Source organism: Phymastichus coffea, unplaced genomic scaffold (assembly GCF_024137745.1).
Source record: "Phymastichus coffea isolate CEN01 unplaced genomic scaffold, Cenicafe_Pcof_1.1 PCOF00321, whole genome shotgun sequence".
NCBI classification, from domain to species: Eukaryota; Metazoa; Arthropoda; class Insecta; order Hymenoptera; family Eulophidae; genus Phymastichus; species Phymastichus coffea.
The window spans coordinates 1-21114 of NW_026707132.1; the positions used below are offsets into that span (position 1 = coordinate 1).

General features: G+C 43.9%; 1 protein-coding gene across 1 annotated transcript; it reads left to right on the top strand.

Annotated features, from left to right (window-relative positions):
* Window positions 1-9291: 9291 nt before the first annotated feature.
* On the top strand, window positions 9292-16143 carry LOC131674853 (atrophin-1-like; the record flags this gene model as incomplete). Its single annotated transcript, XM_058953665.1, has 4 exons — window positions 9292-9336; window positions 14518-14725; window positions 15303-15334; window positions 16096-16143. Coding segments are annotated over exons 1-4 (291 nt in total), but the record flags the coding sequence as incomplete, so codon positions are not given.
* Window positions 16144-21114: the final 4971 nt, after the last annotated feature.

Consider the following 21114-nt stretch of genomic DNA (forward strand, 5'->3'; position numbering starts at 1 on the left):
CGTCTCTCCTTTTTGCTGAATTTTTTTGCTCTCTTCCTCCCGACTTTTGTCCGTGTGCGCACGTGAAACGCGCGCCCGAGATAGGTGTTTCGCAGGTAGAGACGTGTGTGCTAGATGCCCGAGGGGCCTCGCGCTCGCGCGCTGGAAAGTGCTCGTAAGCCGCCCGGTAATTGTTCCCTTAAATCGAAAGTCACGGAAACGATCATTTTCTTACCCCCTCCCGTGGCCGGCCATCGCCGGCGCGCGCGCGTTTTTCTTTCTTTCTCCGCTCGCTCGCGCGCTCTCTAATTATTTTCGGTGAAATTACTAAATTTTTATCCGGCCTGCTTCGCTTCGCCTGCGCCGTCCGCCGCCCGAGCTCGGGATTTCTCTGAAAGCCAGCGGCTGCCCGCGCCCGATGCTCTCCTGCGATCGTCCTTTTTATCGCTGATCCTTCCGATCGACCGGACGGCCATCCGAGTCTCGTGCTAAACTGCGGACGAACTTGCGGCTACCGTGCGTCTATTAATTCAAATATATGTCCCCGAACTACTCGTCAATTATGACTTCACGTACGTTCGCGATAGCATCTTCCGATACTCCGGAATTTTATTGCTGCAGCAGTCTGTACACATCGCCGCGAAAATAGAACCAATAGTCATCGGCGCTCCTCGTAACTTCGCGAAATTGAACAGCCTTGGTACGACGTGTCAAATGGTACGAGGTATTTCGGCAATCGCCTCCGTAAGAGTTTCGTCGACATTCGACACGTACGTACAGCCTCGCAACTGAACAGATATGACGTAGAAAGTCGAGGTGAATTTTAACACCTGCGAGCGTGCATGCGTAACCCGTTGTTAAACCGACAGGCAAAAAACAAACCCGCGCGAAGCCTTTTCAAAGACGAGCAAATTTGACAATGCGCGGAAGCGCAAAAAGCGTAAAGGCCGCGCGGAAAGAAAAGTTGCCAGCACACTGTCGAAATTAGCGTTATCTCGGTTTGTCCGGCCGACACCAGAGCGTTGCGCGAAGACGGCAACATCAATGGGGCCTTTTTCGGTAGCACACGCGCAGCAGAAGACACGGCGAGAGTGAGAGAGAGAGCAAAGTTGCTTATAAGCGGCGGGCACGCGCGCGGGCACGCGTCACTTTTTCTTATTTATCTGTTTTTTTTTTTTGCGCGCCACGTTGATTTTTAACGTTTGCGCCGCTCGTTTTGCGAAAGTACGAGCTGGACCTGCTGCCGCTGCAGATGGATGTGTTGCATCGGACGCGACTCCATTCGACGGCTGTATTATATATGGACCGCTCGATTCAAGATTGGGATCTTGCGAATCGGCCTACATTTGTTTTGCTCTCTCCCTCTCTCTCTCTCTCTCTCTCTCTCTCTCTCTCTCTCTCTCTCCTCTCTCTCTCTCTCTCTCTCTCTCTCTCTCTCTCTCTCTCTCTCTCTCTCTCTCTCTCATCTCTCTATCGCTCTCTTTCGTTGTACATTAATCGCAATTGTTTTCAGCGCAATACTTCCCTCGAGCAGTCGCTTCTGGGTATATAGAAGATTCTTTCTGATCTTGACATTATTGCCTCTTGTTTGTAGGTTGTTACGTAATTTGCATTAATTATCAAGAGAAGACAGCAGGTGTAAAGCGCACCTGTAACCTGTAAATACCCTTGGGCTCCGAGACACATACCTTTTTCTCCATTTCAATTATTAAATCTCTCTTTTTCTCCTTTGTAAATGCTTTTACCCATATTACCAAGAGTAATGCAACAAATTGTAGAAAGTCATTTCGGCTGTTCGGATCAATCGTGAACCTATAAAGTGTCTTTTTTTGGCATTTTCGTTCCTGTTTTTTGAAAATTTTAGCGCGGCTGCACCGTCGCGTGAGTTTTGCAGCAGCCGAAATTCGGAGGCCAGAAAAAGGAACGGAAGCCCACGAAATCTGTTTTTTTTATCTGCTCTCAGAGAGAGAAGGAAGAGCCAAAGACGAAAAAGAAAATAAAAAAATCTTCATCTAATACGTTTTCAAATTCCGCCTGACCTTGCTTCGTCGGGCTCTCGCGCCTTGCCCTAGGCAATCTGTCGCACATAAATTATCCAGGAAACAAGAAGGATACACTTAGCGCGATCGCTCGGGAGAGAGCGAGAGGGAGAGCGAGACGCGGAGAGAGGAAACGCCACATTTCTCTCTCAACGATCAACATTCAAATTTCTAGCTTTTGTAACTGTGAGCCCCACAATCAGTCGGAAAGGCTCTCTCGCGCGCCACGCTGCACTCGCGAGAGATCCCTGAACTCCGAAAAGCCGTCTGTTGCCAGGTTCCCTTTGCTCGCAGTATCTTTCCATAATCTATATACGCGTATAGTTTTTTTTCCTCCTCTTCTGTGTGCTGCATCGCTATAGTTATACATATGACTACCACTCTCGTGCATCCCCCCTCACGCTAAAATCCCAAGGGATTTTAAATAAGCTTTTCCTGAGCGCGCGCGAGCACGAGCATTAACTTTGACGACCGCATGAGCAAACGCTTTTCAGGTATAGAGCGCGGAGAACCCGAGCGAGGCATGGAAAATTTTCTCGAATCTTTGCTTGCCTAAGAGAGAGAAAAATGATATCCGAATAGCGTAAGCGCGCTCGAGTATTTTTTTTAGGACGCGCCGACGACGACGACGACGACACCGCCTTTTTTTCTTTGCTGCGCGTTTATCGCCTTGTGTCCTGGGATTTCTCGAGCATCTAGTCTTGTCAATATTTTAACTTTGACTAGGATAATATTTATCTTTGGGCGTTTGATGAACGGCTAAGCTTCATGATTTGTGCTTCTATGTACGACTCTGCGCTCAACAGTTTTTATACGTACTCAACTTCGCTTTTTCTTACCGACGACGTAGCCGTCGTGCGCGTTACACGCGGCGGGCTTCTTTTTTTTTTTTATTACCCGGCTCTTGCCGACCGTTGTCTTTGTAAAAATGGAAGTGAATTTGGATGGCCGCGGATAAATTGTCATTTGGCTTTATCGTTGCTCGGCGCTGTGCTGCTTCGCAGTCTAAAGCGTTCGGGATCCTTGGACCAAAGATCGATATGCACCCGTAGGAAAACATTATAATAAGCACGAGGAAGGGATTTCCCGAAACTCACAAAAACCGAGTTCATCGCCAAGATTGGCCTTATTATTCCGTATAGATAAATTGAGGATAAAGGCGCGCCGGATTTTCCGCGCGAGCGAGTACAAAGTCAGAAAAATCCCTCGAAATGAGAAGAGGGAAAAAAAAGGGAAGAAAGAAGATGCTGACCGCTATATAAATGCGTAGTTTTCGGGTGCTCCTTTGTCCCTCCTCCCCCGGACTGCGCGAGAACACAAGAAAGAAGAGGGACGAAAACGAGCACACGCTCGGGTCGCTGGTGGGGATAGACGAAGCGTGGCTCGATTCCCGACAAAATCATACCTGCTGCTGCCGCCGCTGCCGTGGATAATGTATGTGCAGCGTGTTCTCTTTCTTTGGGAGCTTTTTTTTTTCTCTCTCTCTTTCTTTCTTTTTGGTCGAAAGCGGGGGCCTCGCCGCGTGCGTGTGTGCGCGCGCGCGTGAGTTGGGACCGAAGGGGCAGCCAGCAGACGAGAGAGCGAGAAGGTGGAAGACTTAAAAACCTTACCTGTACGCAGCCGTGGTGGGGAGTGCCGCGCACGTTCGTTCGCCCGCCTGATTATCCCCGGTCCGCTGGCTGTATACGCGCTCGATCGGGGTTCATGTACCCTTCGCGCGCGCGCGCCTGCGAGTATTGTTATAAAAGCCTGTTGCTCCGAAAAAGAGCCTATTATGCTATCCAACGGGTGGCTTTTATTTTGCGCGCGCGCGCGCACCTTTCACATTTTTCGCCTCGGCTGGATTTTGATTTTTCGGAAAGATTTCTCGATGCATACCTGTCGGGAATTTCGCGGTCGTTTCTTTGTTTACGGCCGATCTAGAAATTTAGAGGAATCGATGAGTAATGAATTTTTGATTTGCTTCAGTCCATCTGAAAGGGCGCTCCTCGCGCCCGCTTCCATTTGCAAGCCTGGTAAAATGACCCTTTTATCCATCCGGAGATCGTGCTAACGTAAAGAATCCTAGTTTGGCTCGTCATTGAATAGCATACGATCACTTCCCATCAAGATAAATATTTGCGGCATCATAGCAACACAAAACGGCCTCACGAGTAACAATGGAACTTGCAGTCTCTTGACAAAAGTAGCTGGAAGAGACAGAGAGAGAGAGAGAGAGAGAGAGAGAGAGAGAAACAGAGTGAAACTCAAACTGGCCCTCCTCAACGGAAAAGCAACGTATCGGCAGTTTGCATTTCAAATATTTGCTTTCGCGTATACCTTCTGGTAAAATGGTGAAAGAGTTTCTCAGATGAGCAGCTACCCTTTACACATACGTGGGACGTTTCGCTGTACCTGAGCACGATTTCGTTGCACCTCTTCTATTCTCTCGACGGGGTTGAGTGCTCGCATGACGAAGGGGAGGTGGGACTTTTTTTTTATTATTATTATTCTCGACCGGTTCTTTCGCTCGTTTCATTGTTTTTTTTCCTCCTGCTCATATGTTACCTGCACGAAAGCAGTCGCGTGGCACATTACAGCACACCGACGCCTAACCACATCGCATATATATATATATATATATGCACGCTTGCATTGTGAGATGGGTATCTCCTTTCGTAGGGGCATGTGCGCGTTGCGTTGCTCACGAAAGCCTGTAAAAGAGTTCAATGCTACTAAATCAATTTAAAACAATTTAGCGTCCTGCCCGTGTATAGAGCTGAGAGAGAAACGCGAGCACGCTTTTCAATGGGTTACTGACTTCTTCGCCGACGCCGTCGCTGCCATTCAAACAGGGCTCTTTCTCTCTCTCTCTCTCTCTCTCTCTCTTCTTCCTTTTCAAACGCGAGATGTGCACACAATAGGCCATTGACAGTTTTTGTACTTGCTTCTCTCTCGTACGAGCCTTAGATAGTTATACACCATGCAAATTCTATATAATTTTTACTCTCGTCTTTTCTTCATTTCTCTGTTTTTTTTTATTTTTTTTTATTTTAAAGAGCATGCATATGCTTGATTATTTTAATGAAAAAATTGGTATATTTTGCGGAGGTGTGACTACAAAACTAGTTAAAAAATAATTTTTTCCCTTTCCCATTGGCTATTCTATTTTCATAAGTGTTTCGTAATTTTATTTATCATCGATCTTTCGTATCTGCAAACGTTTTTTACCTTAAAATTTAATTGAGCAGTAGTCGCAGCACAGGTTGTACAGTTAAGTCGCCGTATACCGTAAAAAAATGCGCCGAGGTACGAGGCAAGTTATGCAAATTTTTCTTTTTTCGGGTAACTTTGAGACAAAAATTTCAATACTCCACGCGGGCAAAAGACCCCCGGAGTATGTAACGACGACAAGAAGCAGCAGCAGCAGATGGCTACGCGAATAAACGAGGCGTCGATGACTTTCGATCGGCGCGTGCAGATATCAATAATGAATGATTTTTGGCTGAAGGTAAACAGGTTGGCGGACGACGATTCGACGAGGACGTTGCGAATGCCGCTATTGTAAAAACAAGAAAAAGATCTCGGCCTTATCTACGCGACATCTAATTTTGTTTAGATACAAATGCAGTTTGTATAATTTTGAAAATAATTATCGTTCAATCATTATGAATTGGTTGATTGATGATAATTAAACTGTCATAGTCGTGCATCGAGGAACGTATATTGTCGACGCTATTGAGTAAACATCAACAATTATTAATTGTTCGTGATTGTAATTGACATTAAAACAGTTAAATCAATTAATTCACCAAAGGGGAAATGATGATTTAATTATAGAATGTTATGAACCATATCGTTGTATGAATGACAAGCCCGGAATAATAAAGCTTTTTTTCTTATCAGTAACTGTGCAAATCTGAAAGCGTCATTGTTTATTGTACTGGCATGCCAATCAGTAGAAGTCTTACGTGTACTAGCGTGAAAATTATCGATAAAATCATCCGAGCTCGGCTCTATGTGAAATAGCAGCTGACAGGTAGCGAACGATACACGCGTTGAAGGGCATGTCTCTGAAAAAATCTGCAAGCCAGCTGAAAATTAACGCGAAGAAGTAAAAGATCAAAGCTCCAGACAGTTGGCTCGATCGAAGCCATGAGATCACATTAGAGACGCGAGATCGAGCACTCTTTTCGGCAATCCGATACCCAAATGACATTGTTGAAATTTTCGACAGGTCCATTGGCGAAACGCACGACGGACGTGCTATGCTGGGGAGTGCCATACTGTCAGCGCGTCGCGTAGGCGCGGGCATATAGATGTTAATAACCGCGTGGCCGCCGATTAACCGACCTGGTAAACCGAGTAAAATATAACAGCAGCAGCCCCGCAGGCGAGAGCCACGATGCACATTAAGCTGTATACCTATATCTATCGCGTCTCGCGTGCAGGCAGCGGCGTGTTGCATCCACAATGTTTATTGAGGCTGACACGTTGCGCGCCAAGCGCACCTACTCTCTGTGGATACGCGATTTTGTTCTCTCGACCTTTCTTTCGTTTTCGTTTATTTTTTCGCTAATGGCTCGTGCGCGTTTTCCTCTTGACTGCATATTGCTTTTCGCATTTTCTCATATTTTTCGGCCTGGAAACCATTCCAATTTGCTTACAGAAAACTCTAAATAATTCATCGTTTCCTAAACCTCTGTTGCGTCGTCTACTTCTACATTTACACCATCGAAAATCTAATGATTCGGAGCAGTAACGAACATTAACGGAACACTCCAAGTGACATGAAACTCTCATGATAACCTCCAATCGATGGTCCGTAATGCCGAATTAATACCCGGGCCGAAATCTATGTAGATGTTATCGTCGAATCGGGCCGAATGTAGCGGTAATGTGCAACAAATTCCTCCATCGTCGAGGCTCGTTTTCTACACACGCACGCATACACATACAGACGCATGCACGCCCTTGGCTCGATTAACATATTGGCGGATTGGACATTCCCGTAATTTACCTTAGGCTCCTCGGCTTATCGGCGAATCTTAAGGTTTCTTCGGGTCCTTGTCGATACATCAGAATCTATCTGCATCGTTCGCCTGCGGTAAGATTGTCTGCTGCGGATGTTTTGGTCGCGTTTTTTCCTTAGAGAGAGGTTAATTAACGAATGTCTTAGAAAATCGAGCGGAGAGATAGAGATGTCTGTAACGAAAGGCTTTTTTATTTGCTTTTCGAGTATTCGAATGATAAACGCATTTTACTACGGAAGTTACGAAACAATGCAGGAGACTTGAAAACACGCGTGTACGATAGAATATTTAGCAATTAATTAGCTCCTATTGCGCATTGTAATGATATCTATATATTACTTTAATTGAATATAAAACACAGTACATGATCTTTTTAAACTCGAATTGCAGTAGAGATGTGAAAGCCAATTTTAACAGATTAATCTGATGATAAGTGAAATATTTTACAACAAAAGCCCATCCTACGAAACTTTCAATCAAGTAGAATCAAGTTCATCCGTATAATAGTATAATAACCAGAGTCTCCAGTCTGCCAGCTAACGTGCGCGCTGGGTATCCTGCTAACATGACGGATCCTCGCGTGCTCGCAAGCTTTGGCAATCGCGGACAATTAGATTTGGAGCTCTGGCTAAGTTAGTTTACGGAGACTGCGAGTATAGAATCTGGTCCGAATGGGCGTCGGACGGGGTCATACATACGAGTTTGCCCAGTAGGTCCGAATCATCGTCGTCGTCGTCGCCACCGTCGTCGCCACCGTCGTCGTCGTCGTCGTCGTCGTCGTCGTCGTCGTCGTCGTCGTCGTCGGCGGCGGCGGCGGCGGCTGGTCAGATCTGAGGCTGACGTGATGCGCGTCGGCTGCTAGTCCGTCCTTTGATGCATGATATTGCGAGAGAGAGAGCACGCTTCGGCAAACATGTCACGAGCAAGCCGAAACTGTTAGGATTCATAGTTATCTCAACGCCAAGCTATACTCCACCCACCAACCAACGCTGCTGCTGCTACTGCACAGCTCAGCTCTTTAGACAATATATAAGGGCCAGCGCGTGTGTATGGACGGACACACGCCGCCCGCCAAATTATCTGTCCGATGATTATGCGATCGGTCATACGTAACGGAGAGTATGCGTGTGTGTGTGCAACAGCTACCACCGAGAGAGACAACTGCTACGGTCGGCAAACTTATTGGACGTGTAAGCATTGCTCATGCGATGCTTTACGATACCAATATGTGCACTTGACATTGACTAGGCCTCAATTACAGAATTATTCCGTTCAGCTCCGCTAGCGCACCCGATCGTATTTTCCTTCCATCCTATTTCACTGCTATTATCAGAGTCGTCGCACGCAAGCTCTCCGCAAATGTAGACACTTCTGTCGTTCAATTTCATACTGAATCGAATTTGATGAATGACAAGCGTACGAAAAGACACAAAAAGATTTTTGTTTTTAAATAAGTCTGTCCGTCTACCTAATCGGAGTAGGATATCAATGTTCTCGCCAGCGCGCATCAGAGCTTTGAAAAAACGTCAAGAGACAATGGAAAGGTACATAAGACGCTTGTCTCTTTTACGTATGCATCCGACAATTACAGAGAGATAAAGATCGAGAACGAGGCAAGCTTACTTAAGGGATGTCCTTCCGCCATGATAATGAAGACGCATCGACGATCGCGCGCGTAAAAGGCGCAGCACGCGGAATTTTGATTTATGCGCGTATACATAAAATATCAGTGTCTCTTGCGGTCGCTCGCGCACTGGGATCGTTGAGTTTTTCCTTCTTGTACGGGCTCGCAGCCAATGCCCGATCACATAACCCCCATAAATTCGCTGTTCGGTCTTGCTCCTCGTAGCTGTTTGCTTTCTCTCTCTCTCTCGCTGACATTAATATGAAACAGAATCTCGGAGATCGTAGCGCCATTCCGGCCTCGGTCTTTTTCTATCAGAGCTTGCGCGCGAGGCCGCCGCAAACCATTGTGTATTCAGTGCTGCTCGCGCCCCCGAAACAAAACAGTCCTACAGCCTCTCTCTCCTTTTTGATTTATAAAGACGCATCGGGGTTTTATGCTGGCATTAATTTTGTATCGATTTCGAGAGGCCGGCGAGATTTCCCGCCGCGCCACTTTTCCACACGACCCCCCGTGTTTTCTGCCTGTGCCTCGCGCTCAGACAAACTCCCGTGTTTTATAAATTCGTCGTATATGCGCTCACACTCTGCCTTTCTGGCTTGGGCTTACGTATTTTCTTTTTTCTGTTGCAGAGAAGCAAAATTTCCCGTCGGCGTATGGACCCACGATCGACGACGGAATGGTAAGTTAGCTGTGTACACCTTCCCACAACACCTCTCTCTCTCTCTCTCTCTCTCTCTCGCGAGAGAGAGCTTTTGTAATCTCGTGAAAGCGCCGCTATTGCCGCTCCTTCCTTCTTTATTGCTCCGGCGAAATTGATTTATCTGTTGCATTAAGTAATTGCCATTTTGCACAATATGGCGACATTGGCCACAAGTTAATTTGAGAAAATGTTTATCTCTCTCCAACCTCAATCTGACTCGTCGTTGCCGTCGCCACCACCGCCGCCACGCTGCGAGGAAAGTTTTCTTCCAACCCGCCCCCTGAGCAATATTTTCGCCAACACCACCGACAAAACCCGAGAGGGTCTCTCATCCTCGCCCTTGTCGCACCAAGCTTCCCTATCCAGTTTTCTCCTTTTTTTTCTTCATCATATGAAAGCTCCCAGTATTTATGTGTCGTTAACTTTATGACGGAAAAGTTTTTAAAAATATCTGCGTCCGTGAAATTTCGTCGAATTGATTTGCTTTCGAATGCGAAAGCTCCCAAAGACAAAGTTGTTTCCTATAAAAGATACAAAGTTAATATGTTTTGCTGGAGTGGCGCAGAGGGGGGGGGGGGGTTGAGAACCCTCGGGATGCTGGGTTTAATATCGCTTATGTCCTATCTTTCTCATCTATGTGGCGATGGGACGATCTACCGTGTATGTGTGTGTATGTGTATGTATCTGTGTGTGTATGTGTATGTATCTGTGTGTGTATATAAAGAAGAAGCAGCGATGTGTGTTGCTTGCGTGCTTGCGGGCTAAGTGAAAACGTATTATAACTTCGAAATGTGCCAAATTTCGTTCTTTTGCTTTAATTATTTATATTACAAACTATTTTTGCAGAGAATATATCGATATTTATTACAGTTATGGGTATAAATTAATTGTAACAGTTCGTTTCCCATCGCTTTTAGGAGTAAAAAGTCTAATAGAGTCAGAGTTTTCTGTAGAGAACGAAGCAATTCTTTTGCTATTATTTGGAGGCATTATTTAAATAATTTATTTTAGTTATTTATAAAAAATATATAAAATTCGGAAACAATTTTAAGTAAATATCTCGCTTATTAATCACATGATAAAGGATCTCGATAATTAGTTATCTGTCATTCAGAAATCGTAATGTTATCTATACGTACACTAAGAGAATAGGAATATTTTGTAAATTTTTACTAAAAAGTATAGTTATTTGGTTACAGATTGAGTTTTTGTCGATTGTGAACCATACAGATTTGTAATTTTGGTTCATTACAAAATTTTTACCGAACTGTTTGGTAGATAATATTTCAAATGGATAGTAAATTTTACTTGATTCAAACTGAATGTTATTAATCTACGGAAAAACAAAATTATTTATAAAATAATTTTTGTAGGTTTGTGGATAAACATGTAAATATAATAATTTTCATTCATAATGATAGAGATGCACATAAAAACACAATTAATACTTCGAAAAATAGTAATATTCATCAGAAAGGAGAGTTGTATACGAAACACTGCAATTTTCGACATTAATTTTTTCAATTATGTGGTATTTAAAATCATTCCAATCATATATTTTGTCCGCAGATAAATACATATATAAATAGCCATTAAATCGACCAGTCAGAACATAATATTCGCTTTTTTACGACGTTAGAAACAAAATGACAATGTAGCTTATTTTCCGAATACTTATCTTTATTCATTTTATTTTCATTAATTTTAAGCCATTTTATAGTCATAACTTTATCAATCGTCGTTTTTGGTAATTTTTTGATATAGCAATGATAATCTTTCAAGTTTTTGAGGAATAGAATGTTTTCTTACCACGTGCATAAGTTATACAATCAGATTTTGAATTAATAAATTGAAAATGTTGCATTATGTGGTATTAAATAGCTACAGAACTATTGTACTACTTGTAGTTGATCCTGATGTCTTTCCCAATTTGATATTTTCCTTCAAATCTTCAACAACTTATTCTGCATAAAGTTCCAAATAATAACATAAATCATGGGTAGTGAATAAGAAAATGATGCTTGGACTTCATAGAATTATAGAATAATACAGTCAAATAATTATATGTTTCTTTTTTTATTATTACGATTGCAAATGATAGTATTAATATATTTTAAAGATAAATATAATTTTCACATAGGGTCATTTTCAAGTAAACTATAAATTATGGTACTTATGATATACTTATATTTTAAATATGATTTCTTGATTTTAACAGGTTTATCGACACTGTTTAATGTAATCATACGTACATATTTTATAGTTTAATTCTTCGAAAGTGAAACACCTGTTAGTAAATATTAAATAGGATAAACTTTGTGCTAAATCGTAACTATCTACACCTTCGAAAAGATTATGTATTGGATCCGAAGAACTTAATGTTGCGTTTTCTTCACACGTGCTCAATGCAATTAATCTCTGTTTACTATTGTGTTACTCGTATAAATGTCGTATAAAAAGCAATTGAACATTATGGAATTATAGAAGTATTTAACATTTCGCGAGATTAAAAACAATATTACGTGACTTTGTTGCACATTATTTAACTAACGAATGTATACTCGTTTAACAGAGTAAATTTGGAATCGCGTACGATTCGCTTGGTATGATGCTAACATTGCACGTACTCAAAAGCATGAACCATTGTGCACAGGAACAAAAGAAACATTATCGCTGGCTTGCCACTTGCTTGCAATTCGGAATGGAATATCTCGGTCTATGTGGTTACGCACATGCGCAAGACTATACAGCTGAAATATGTTGTTCAATGCAATACATCAATTGAGCAAAAAAACCACATTACCCGGTAAAATTATACAGAACAATATAGCAATTATGACATATAGGTTTTTTACTGTACTATGCAGTAAAATTTATTTGTTTTTATAGTATTTTTTATTTAATGTATAGTATTTCTTTCTATGCATTTAGTATAAATTTGACAGATAATAGCGTACTTTTATATATTTTTGTTAAAAATTACAAAAAAAGTACGACAAAAAACAGGTATTAGGATAGCTGTAACCAAATTACTATAGGTTAAAGCATAAATTCACGAAATATTTGTAAATTTGTTTGGATTATTTCTTTCATTATAGTTTCCTATATTCTTTGAGATGAAATACGCATCAAATTTCGTCGGTTTTTATTTATTTATATTACCAGAAATTTCAATAGTCGTTACATGTTACAGCTAAAAATGTTTATAAAGCTCTTTTTCAGAACATTTTGAAATTAAATATTTAATGACAAAAATATATTAACACGTTTTAAGCCAATAATAAAAACGTTTGAAAAGAAGGTATTATTTAAATACAAAAATTTTTTGTAGATGAAGTTGTGAAAATACTCGATAGATTTGAAAAAACGTTTATGGATAAATTTTAGTTGCTAATTATAAAGATAGAGTGACTCAACAAGATATTACCTACAATTGACTTTGTATACTGTTTAAGTTGTAATTAAGATTAATTCTTTATCATTGATAAGTTGAAAATGAAGTAAATAACAATACAATTGATAACCAGAAAACGGTATTCGACAATCAGCAATGATGGAATACGGACAAAATATAGCAGCAGAAAAATGCAATAAAAATATAAAGCATGAAAAATGAAAATAGCATTGAAATGAAAAAGTATAGAATGATATGCGCGTAGACACAACAAAAGGGAATAAAGTGTCGTGGGCGAGTGAAGTCTTTGAATTCCACGCGGATTTATTTCGGCTAAGTTTATTACTTTCCTTCGCGCGATATCCTGGCTTCGGAGTACAGTATCGAGAAGAGAAATTCAGCCGAGCGAAAGTCTCGATCCCGCGAGCGTGCGTATTTATAGCTCGCGAAAGGGGGTTGCAAAAGGTACAAGACTTGGCTGAACTCTCTCTCTCTCTCTCTTTACTTGCTGGCACACCGCCAAGCTTCTTCTTGACCGAATATCGCTTGACTCCAGCGAATCTACAAATTGGACTGATCGTACATCTATCATCTCGACGCCTTCCTTTTTCTCATTTCTTATACGCCATGATGAGTTGTCCGCGTTATATATTTACTCGGCTTACTTTTTTACATGCCACTTCCGGACCATGCGTTCTCGGAAGTGATTTCGTTTAGACTTATGCGATAGTTGGGCTTTCACAGACGTATTTTTGGATTATTCGCGTCGAAAAATCGACTCGTTCCGCGTAAGTGCGTCAAGACGGTTTGCAAAACAATGTTAACGCGTTACTGTTTCCTGATTGACAACGTAATTCAAAAGCCGAGAATCGATCAACACATAATTTTCATTCTGATAAATTATTAAAATTACAAAGCTCGCAGTACACTTTAAAGATATTCAGATGGTAACTCTATTGATATATCTTTTTCAAAATTCTATATACGTTAATGGCAAAAGGAATAAAATAAGGCTTACGATCGATTGAAAAGTACTTATTAACGAATAGAATAATTACCCGTTGGCCTCTTTCACTCTCAGCGAGTGTTCATTACTTTTTCACTTTCAGATATATTTCGTGTTATATCATCATTGCGATATCATTGAATAAATCCAATACCAAGTAACCGTGCGACAGCTTATTTTTTGTTGACGTCCGTCTATATCTAATCAAGCGATGGACTATATAGCCGAACCGTGACCGATAAGCTATTGATTTTCCGCGTCGGCCGATGTCACGTTCTAAGTATTTTGACACTGTATTTTTATACATTTGTCGCCGCAGGTAATCTTGATTTTACACGGTTCCGAGGTCGTAGATAGCGGCGAGAAAATGTACATCGCCGATGAGAAACTTAGGGAAAAAAGTGATACTCAGTCTCGAAAAGACAATTGAAATTAATCATCATATCAAGACTCTTTGCACGAGTTAATCCCTTTATCCACTTAATATCCATATCAACCGCGTTAAAATTCGCTCTGATCCCTAAAACACTCATGCTCGAATAGTGCCTCGCTCGGTTGTTCGCCCACGCCACTCTTCTTTCCCTCGTCTCTCTCGGGACACGTCTTTTCACCCCTTTTGTGCCAGCCGCCCCAAAGGCAGACAGCAGTGGCGCACAATTGAATCAGTATCGCGCAGCGTCTCTGACTTCGCGTGCAATCGAACGAAGCAATTTTTCACACATCAGCAGCTCATCACTTATTCCCCGCTTCTCTGTTGCAGACGTATGGAAGTGGTTTCGGCCCGGTTGCCGGAGGTCCTGGGGCTGGTCCTGGTGGGGGTGGTACGGCAAGTCCTGGCGGAGGAGTCGACGATCCAACCACCTATCCACCAGATTCGCCGTACTTCCCTTTCGGCAGTCGAGCGGCCCAACAGTCTGGACCTGCCGTCGCGAATACTACGCCAACTGGTAATGGGCCTCGGATGTCTGGTAACTATGTCATTTATATTGAACAACAAGCGCATTGGGTTTCTTTTTCGATCAAGTTATGGACACGGAATTGAATTTTCATCGACGCCTTGAGACGTGAAATGTAATCGTTAAAATTAAACGCAACATCCACGATCAATAATTTGTTAAACACGGCTTCACATTAAACGCGGAATGTCATTAAAACGCCAAGGCGAAAGATCGCTCATTAATTCGTCATTATAATCGCAATGAAGAAAAGACTCTCTGCACCGGGAGGCAAATATCTTTCACTAACAATCTTAAAGCAGCGCATTAATGACTTGATTAAGACAGTCGAGGTAAAAAAAGTCGGTAATGATCTTAAGATTTTTTAATTAGCTCTCTCTTAATTTATATCTCTTCGACATTTATCCTGTTTACGTAGAGTTCCGAAGTACACGACGGATCGATTATTATTCACAATTAAGTCAGTGGATTGATAAATCGATGCATCTCGTGCAGATGCTGCTCCTTACCTTTAGTTATAAGTCATTTATTGATAACGGCATCGATAACGACCAAGTAACAGTGTAAGATCGTCAAAAATTATTTTCAGGTGCAGGCGCCAACACCAAGAAGAAAAAGGATGTAAGTTTCACTTTAACATTACACATTTACACGACCGAAAGTAAGCTCAGACGGCGAGGCGATTGCGAGAATACTCGGTTACGAAAATTCGCGAGGCGGGCAAAAAGTTGGAAAGAAAAAAGCAATGGGAGTTGCGCATCCGAATAAGTCGATCGCGCGCGAGAGGAAGAAAGAGCGGCGCGCCAGTGCATACGCGTACAAAGTTTCGGGAGCGAAAGCGCAAATAAATTGCAGAGTTAGCCCTCGCGCACCTTAAAGCGCGCGCGCATTCTCATTCGCGAAGTAATTGCGATTTAAATTATAGCTGACTCGAATTTCCGTAGGCATGGCAGTGACGTTAACCAGCGAGCAGTCGCTTCGGCGTGGCCGTCGATTATCGTGATTATCGTTATTACGCCGAGAGGGTACGCGCGCACGCACGCGCGTGGCGATACGCGCACGGTGCAGCGACGTGCATGTACCCCCCCCCCCCCCGCCGGTCGTCGTAATATGTCGTGCGTGCTTGCCACGTGTTTTGCGCAATTGCCACGTGCTTTCACCGAACGCGCCGTGTGCTCGCGATAAATAACGGGCCGAAGCCGCACTTGGAATAAAAACAACCGGGGAAGAGAGTGAGCTTACCGCCCGACGAAAGTCACCGAGTCTTTTCACTGTTTGATCGCCGCCGTCGTCGCGCGACAGTATCCGATCGGCAGGATCTCTCTTATTAGCCTGATTATTGATGGCTCGTGTGCTTTTATTTTTGCCGTTGCTGTCGCCAGCCGAACCTCGAGGCAGCCGATGGAGAAGTCGTCACGTCACAACACTGGGTGAGTATGGCTTTTAATCATCAAGCATGTTGCGTATACATTATTCATGCGTAATTGCTGCCGATCGACATTTAAGAAATGAGTGACTATGGACTTCGAATAATGCTTTCGTCGCCCTAACGACCTCGATTTATCAATGGTTCAATTGAAATTCATCTGGCCGCTACCTCGCTACGTACTCGATCCTCATTTCCCGGCCAATAATGTTCGAGCGCAACGCTCATCGTCGTATTCAATTTGCGAAAACTGGAGGTAAATTGGCGGCAAACTAGGCATTGGAGATGCATGCGTTTCAGGCTCAACCAGCGACAAGCTCCGGAAGCTGGACATTGAAAAGGGAATAAAAGAAAGCGCGAGAGAGGTGGCTATCTAATTAAGAAGCTCGCGCTTCTGTGAAGTCGTGTGAGATTCCGCGGAGATAGCGTGTCCGGCAGTAGTTGCGTCAACGACGACGGCGAAGAGATACGTTAATGTATGATTCAGTGTACGCGCGACAGAGCGTCGTCATCGTTTTTCGTTGGAACGTCGCCTCGTCGGCACTTGACTGCGCGGGGGTATATGTACATGCCTCCTCTGTTTTCCCATGCGTCTAAATTTTCCCTTCCGCTCTCCCTTCTGTCTCCCTCCCTCTCTCTCTCTCTCTTTCTTGCTCTCTCGCTCTCTCGTTGGAACTCGTTTTTTGCCTCCGACAGGTCACGTTCTTTTTGGATTTTTTGCTCATTTAACTTGAGGGAGAGAGGCATTTCTAACGGTTATTATCCGATGCGTAGTACTACTACGTTTGTTTTGGCCTTTGACTTTTTTTATCCAGAAGATTTTTATTGAGCTCCGAACTTGAAGCCCTAAGATGGCTACGCAAACGATGCTGTGTGTGCGCACATGATGGATGCGTTGAAAGATTTGATGCTTGAACTGGAAAATATATAACTTTATGAATTATAAATAGACATCGGGCTTGGAAGAAGAAATGTCGAGGAATCCGTTACGTTTAAAGAAAAGAAGTTTAAAAGCGAGAATGAAACGATAGCAATTTCATATAAATGCGATAGCCAGCATTAATAACGATAAAGACATGTTTTATCAGCAGAATTTCATAGACTGCGCTCAGTCCATCTAACTGCGTAAGCGCGATCGATAAATTAGCGTTACACCCTGAATAAAACAATACTATCGATTGACAGTGCAGGCAAGCGTGAAGTACGCTCGACTGGAGTTGAAGCCAATTTATAATAATGCAGCGTTTAAACGAGGGCACGTTAAAGTTTCGCATTACGTCAAGGGCTGATGCGATTTTGATAGATCGGCAACGGCCGCGACAGGTTAAATAGTCGCGCGCGTTTCTCTCCACGGGATGTTTTGCGCCCGCGTCACAAGGCTATAAATTGCTGTCGTACGCGCGGCGCAAAATTCGCGATTAACTTTGCAACAACGGATCAGGCGCGGATAGACGTTAACCATAGTTCGATGCAGTTGCCACACAGACACACGCAAACTCGTTGTCAGCTTGTAATTTACGCGAGCGCGCGTGCGCACGTCGCGGTCTTTCGCGAGTAAGCGGAGAAGCGTGAAACGGGGAAAACAACTACTTGGCTTTTGTTTAGACTGACACCGGAGAAAGACTACGGCAATTAGATATCTCCGTGGCAGTAGCACTGTAACGCTTAAAAAGCGACTGCTTTTATTTCTGCGGACGGTGCAGCGATCGATTCAATTTCACTTTCGTTTTTTCTCCCCCCCCCCCCCCCCCCCTCTCCTCTCTGTTTGCATTTGGCTCGCGCAAGAGACACTTGATTATTGTTCATTGTTTCAATTTGTCGGCAAATAATTACTTCTGCGGGCAAACTGGTCGGTTAATTAAATTGGTGCGCACCGACCTAAATTTGCGTGCGCGAATGGTTAATCGAAATTATTTTCAACAAGTATTTCTAATTACGCAGGCTGGTCGCTTTAAAAATTTCTGAAAAATCGCAGAGCCAATCGAAACCCACCGCGCCGATGCGCAAAAATAACCACGCGGATTTTTATATCGATGATATAATGGTCGCGGGGCTGCCGTCACTGCAGTGCAATAAATTAATCAGGAATGACATTTACACTGGAGTAAAGAGAGAGCAAGGGGATGCTATTGGTACTCATGATTTGCGCGTCAATATTTAATGGAGGTCCAAGGCGCACTCGAAACTAATCCCCAGTGGCCACTAAAAACTCTCGCTCTCCCTTCACAAATTCGCTTAACGCACTGATCGAAGACGAGCACTTACTCTTTCCGCGTGTAAGCCGCGTCCATAAGAACATCGGGGAATACAGTAAAACTCTCGCCGTGTCTGGGCCGATGAAACAGCGGGAAGTTGGTGAGACACGCTGCCCTTGTTTTCCACTCTCCCCTTGTCGATTATTTCCCTTTGTCTTCCGAAACCCCGGATAAAGCGCTGCTAGTTAGGGGGGCGCTTTGTGCGTGCGTGCGCGCAGGTTTTTTTTTTCCGAAAATGTTGTAGGTGCGTGTATCGTGTCTCTCGGCATTCGTTGGACGCCGTGTACGCAGGGGGTTCAAAACAGATGTTGGAGAGGAGGGAGGAGGGTGGGTGGTAATAGCCGATCGCCGGATGCGATAATTGAGCTGCCGCCACCATTGCAACCCCCGCCATCGCACGTTAATCTAGCTTGCAAATTTTATCGCCACGACGGCTAATGAAAAATACATGTTTTCGGATAGTTTTTAGCAGGAAGTTGGACGGTCAGCGGGCCCCAACTTGCCGGTGCGTGAACGAGAAGCGGGGAAGTGAATAAATTTCCGAATATAGGACAGCCTAACTGCCTGCAATTAGTTACGCGACTCGACTCGAGCTTAAGGCCTTCGCGAGTTTGCACAAAACACGTTCAAAGCCCGCCACTCCGGTTCTCATTTTTCCTCTTTCCCAAAAGTTTTAGAGTGTCGTTCGAGTTACCGCAATGCTTCGCGATGTTTTTCACTCTTCTAGAGCCAGCCAAGCTTTACAGATTTGTCACGTCAACGACGAACCAAAATTATTGTCAGTCCAGTCATAAAGACGTAACTTGACGGAGAGCAGTTAATTTGCGGATGCAGCGAAACCCCATTTAGCGCAGCGCGAGAGCAATAACGTGAAGGTGTGAGCGCGCGCGTGTTTGTATGTTTGTGCTTGCGCGCGTGTGTATTGGCGAGAAAGTGAAACCGGCGAGGAAATCTGTTTGATTTTGATTACAACGTGCGGAGGGAGTGCATATAGCGCAGATAATGGATCTCGATAGCAAGTGCCGAATTGGCTGCGAACCCGCCGCCGGTAATTCCCGCACGCAGTGAAACGGGCGTTTCTGTGATTACCGAGAAAACAGAGAGAAGGGTTGACGCTTTGCGCGCACGCCTCCCCAACCCGCCTCTCTACTTTCTCCTGGAAATCAATGGAAGCTTGCGCTCGCGAATTTCCGTGATTACAAAGCAAACAGCTCGAGCTTAGTCGAGCGACAAAGCGGCCCGACACGAATTCCCCATGCTTATAATACTGACGCCGCGCTGCCCGCCACCGCACTGCGAGGTCATATTCCCTTTCTTTTGATCCGTCCAACGTTCACCCTCTTTTCAGTCGCCCACGACACACACGCGCACACACACACGACACATCCGCGCGCGCGCGGGCGAGCTTTTAATGTTTTGTGCACACACCGCATAGCAGTCGTTTAAGCTGTTTGCTGGACGCGCTCCGCTTTTCAAACCGCTCTCCCCGTTGCCGCTTTTCCTATATGCTTTTCGCGCAACAGATTGTTTATCCAACGGCCAATTCACGGGATCAGTGTCAGTCGTCGAGTTCTTGATAAAATCGCACGTAATATCGGTTGGTTCAAACGGCACGTTCTCTACTCCGCTGCAAGCTCCGCTGCGTTTCATCCCGCACCTTTAATCGGTTTAACAATTTCGAAAAATATATCGGGCTGCTTGCTCGTTCGATGAAAACGATCAAATTCGAAGGCACCAATCGAGCTGTCGAGTATATGGAGTGCATTCATCCGTGAAGAAGCTATTACACTGTATAATAGGCATTCGCGTCTTGGATATAGTGATTATAGCCACGCCATAGATATCAGTAATCATCTTATGTATACATCGGCCGTCCGAACGATACGTCAATAATTTCTGTCTTGGTCTCAGCTGCTATACGTATGTCGCAATAAATAGTGAAACAAAGCTCACCGGCCATTTATTATTGAAACGCGGCTGCGATATAAAAGCCAGACCGTCGCCGACTTTATCATCAAGCGAGCATTAAAACATCGCGTCAATCGCTTACATACTTGACTCGATAATTCACCACCGCCGACGAAGTGTTCGCGGAACAAAAGAGCGCTATTTTTTTTTCGCGAGCTTTCCATAAATCCACTCCGATAAATTGATCGAGCCCGGGGCTAAATTGTCCGCCTCCACTACTCTCCAATTGTTTTCCCGCTCTCCCCGCGCGCCATCGTCGAGGCTTTTTTCCCGCGGCGACCACATAATTTATTCAGCCCGCGCTCACGTTTCTCGCACGATTACATTTCTATTAGGGATATGGCCGAGGCAAAAGCTCTCTCGCGAGAGAGAAAGTCGCCAAGGGGCTCGTACAAAACCACCCCAACGTTTTGCGCGTGTCCTTGTACGATACCTACTTAGGCCTTGTTCGTCGTCACCTTATCCCATGTCCACTAACTGTCTCGAGTAACGATCGTCCCTTCCTTCCTCCTTTTTTTTATATTTCACACGCCCTTAGAGCCCATGAGAATTTGTCAGCTTGGGGCGACGACCAACGTATCGGTTGAACGCGTACGTTGTCGCCATTACGACGATTTAAGAATGTATTAATGATTCCTGCATTGACGGATAGTTTCCGAAATCCCACGACCTTTCGTGCATTTCCGCCGTTTGATAGCGAAAAACTGAGCAACTATTTCCTTCGGCGTGTTGTTCAAAGGATTGCGTCACAT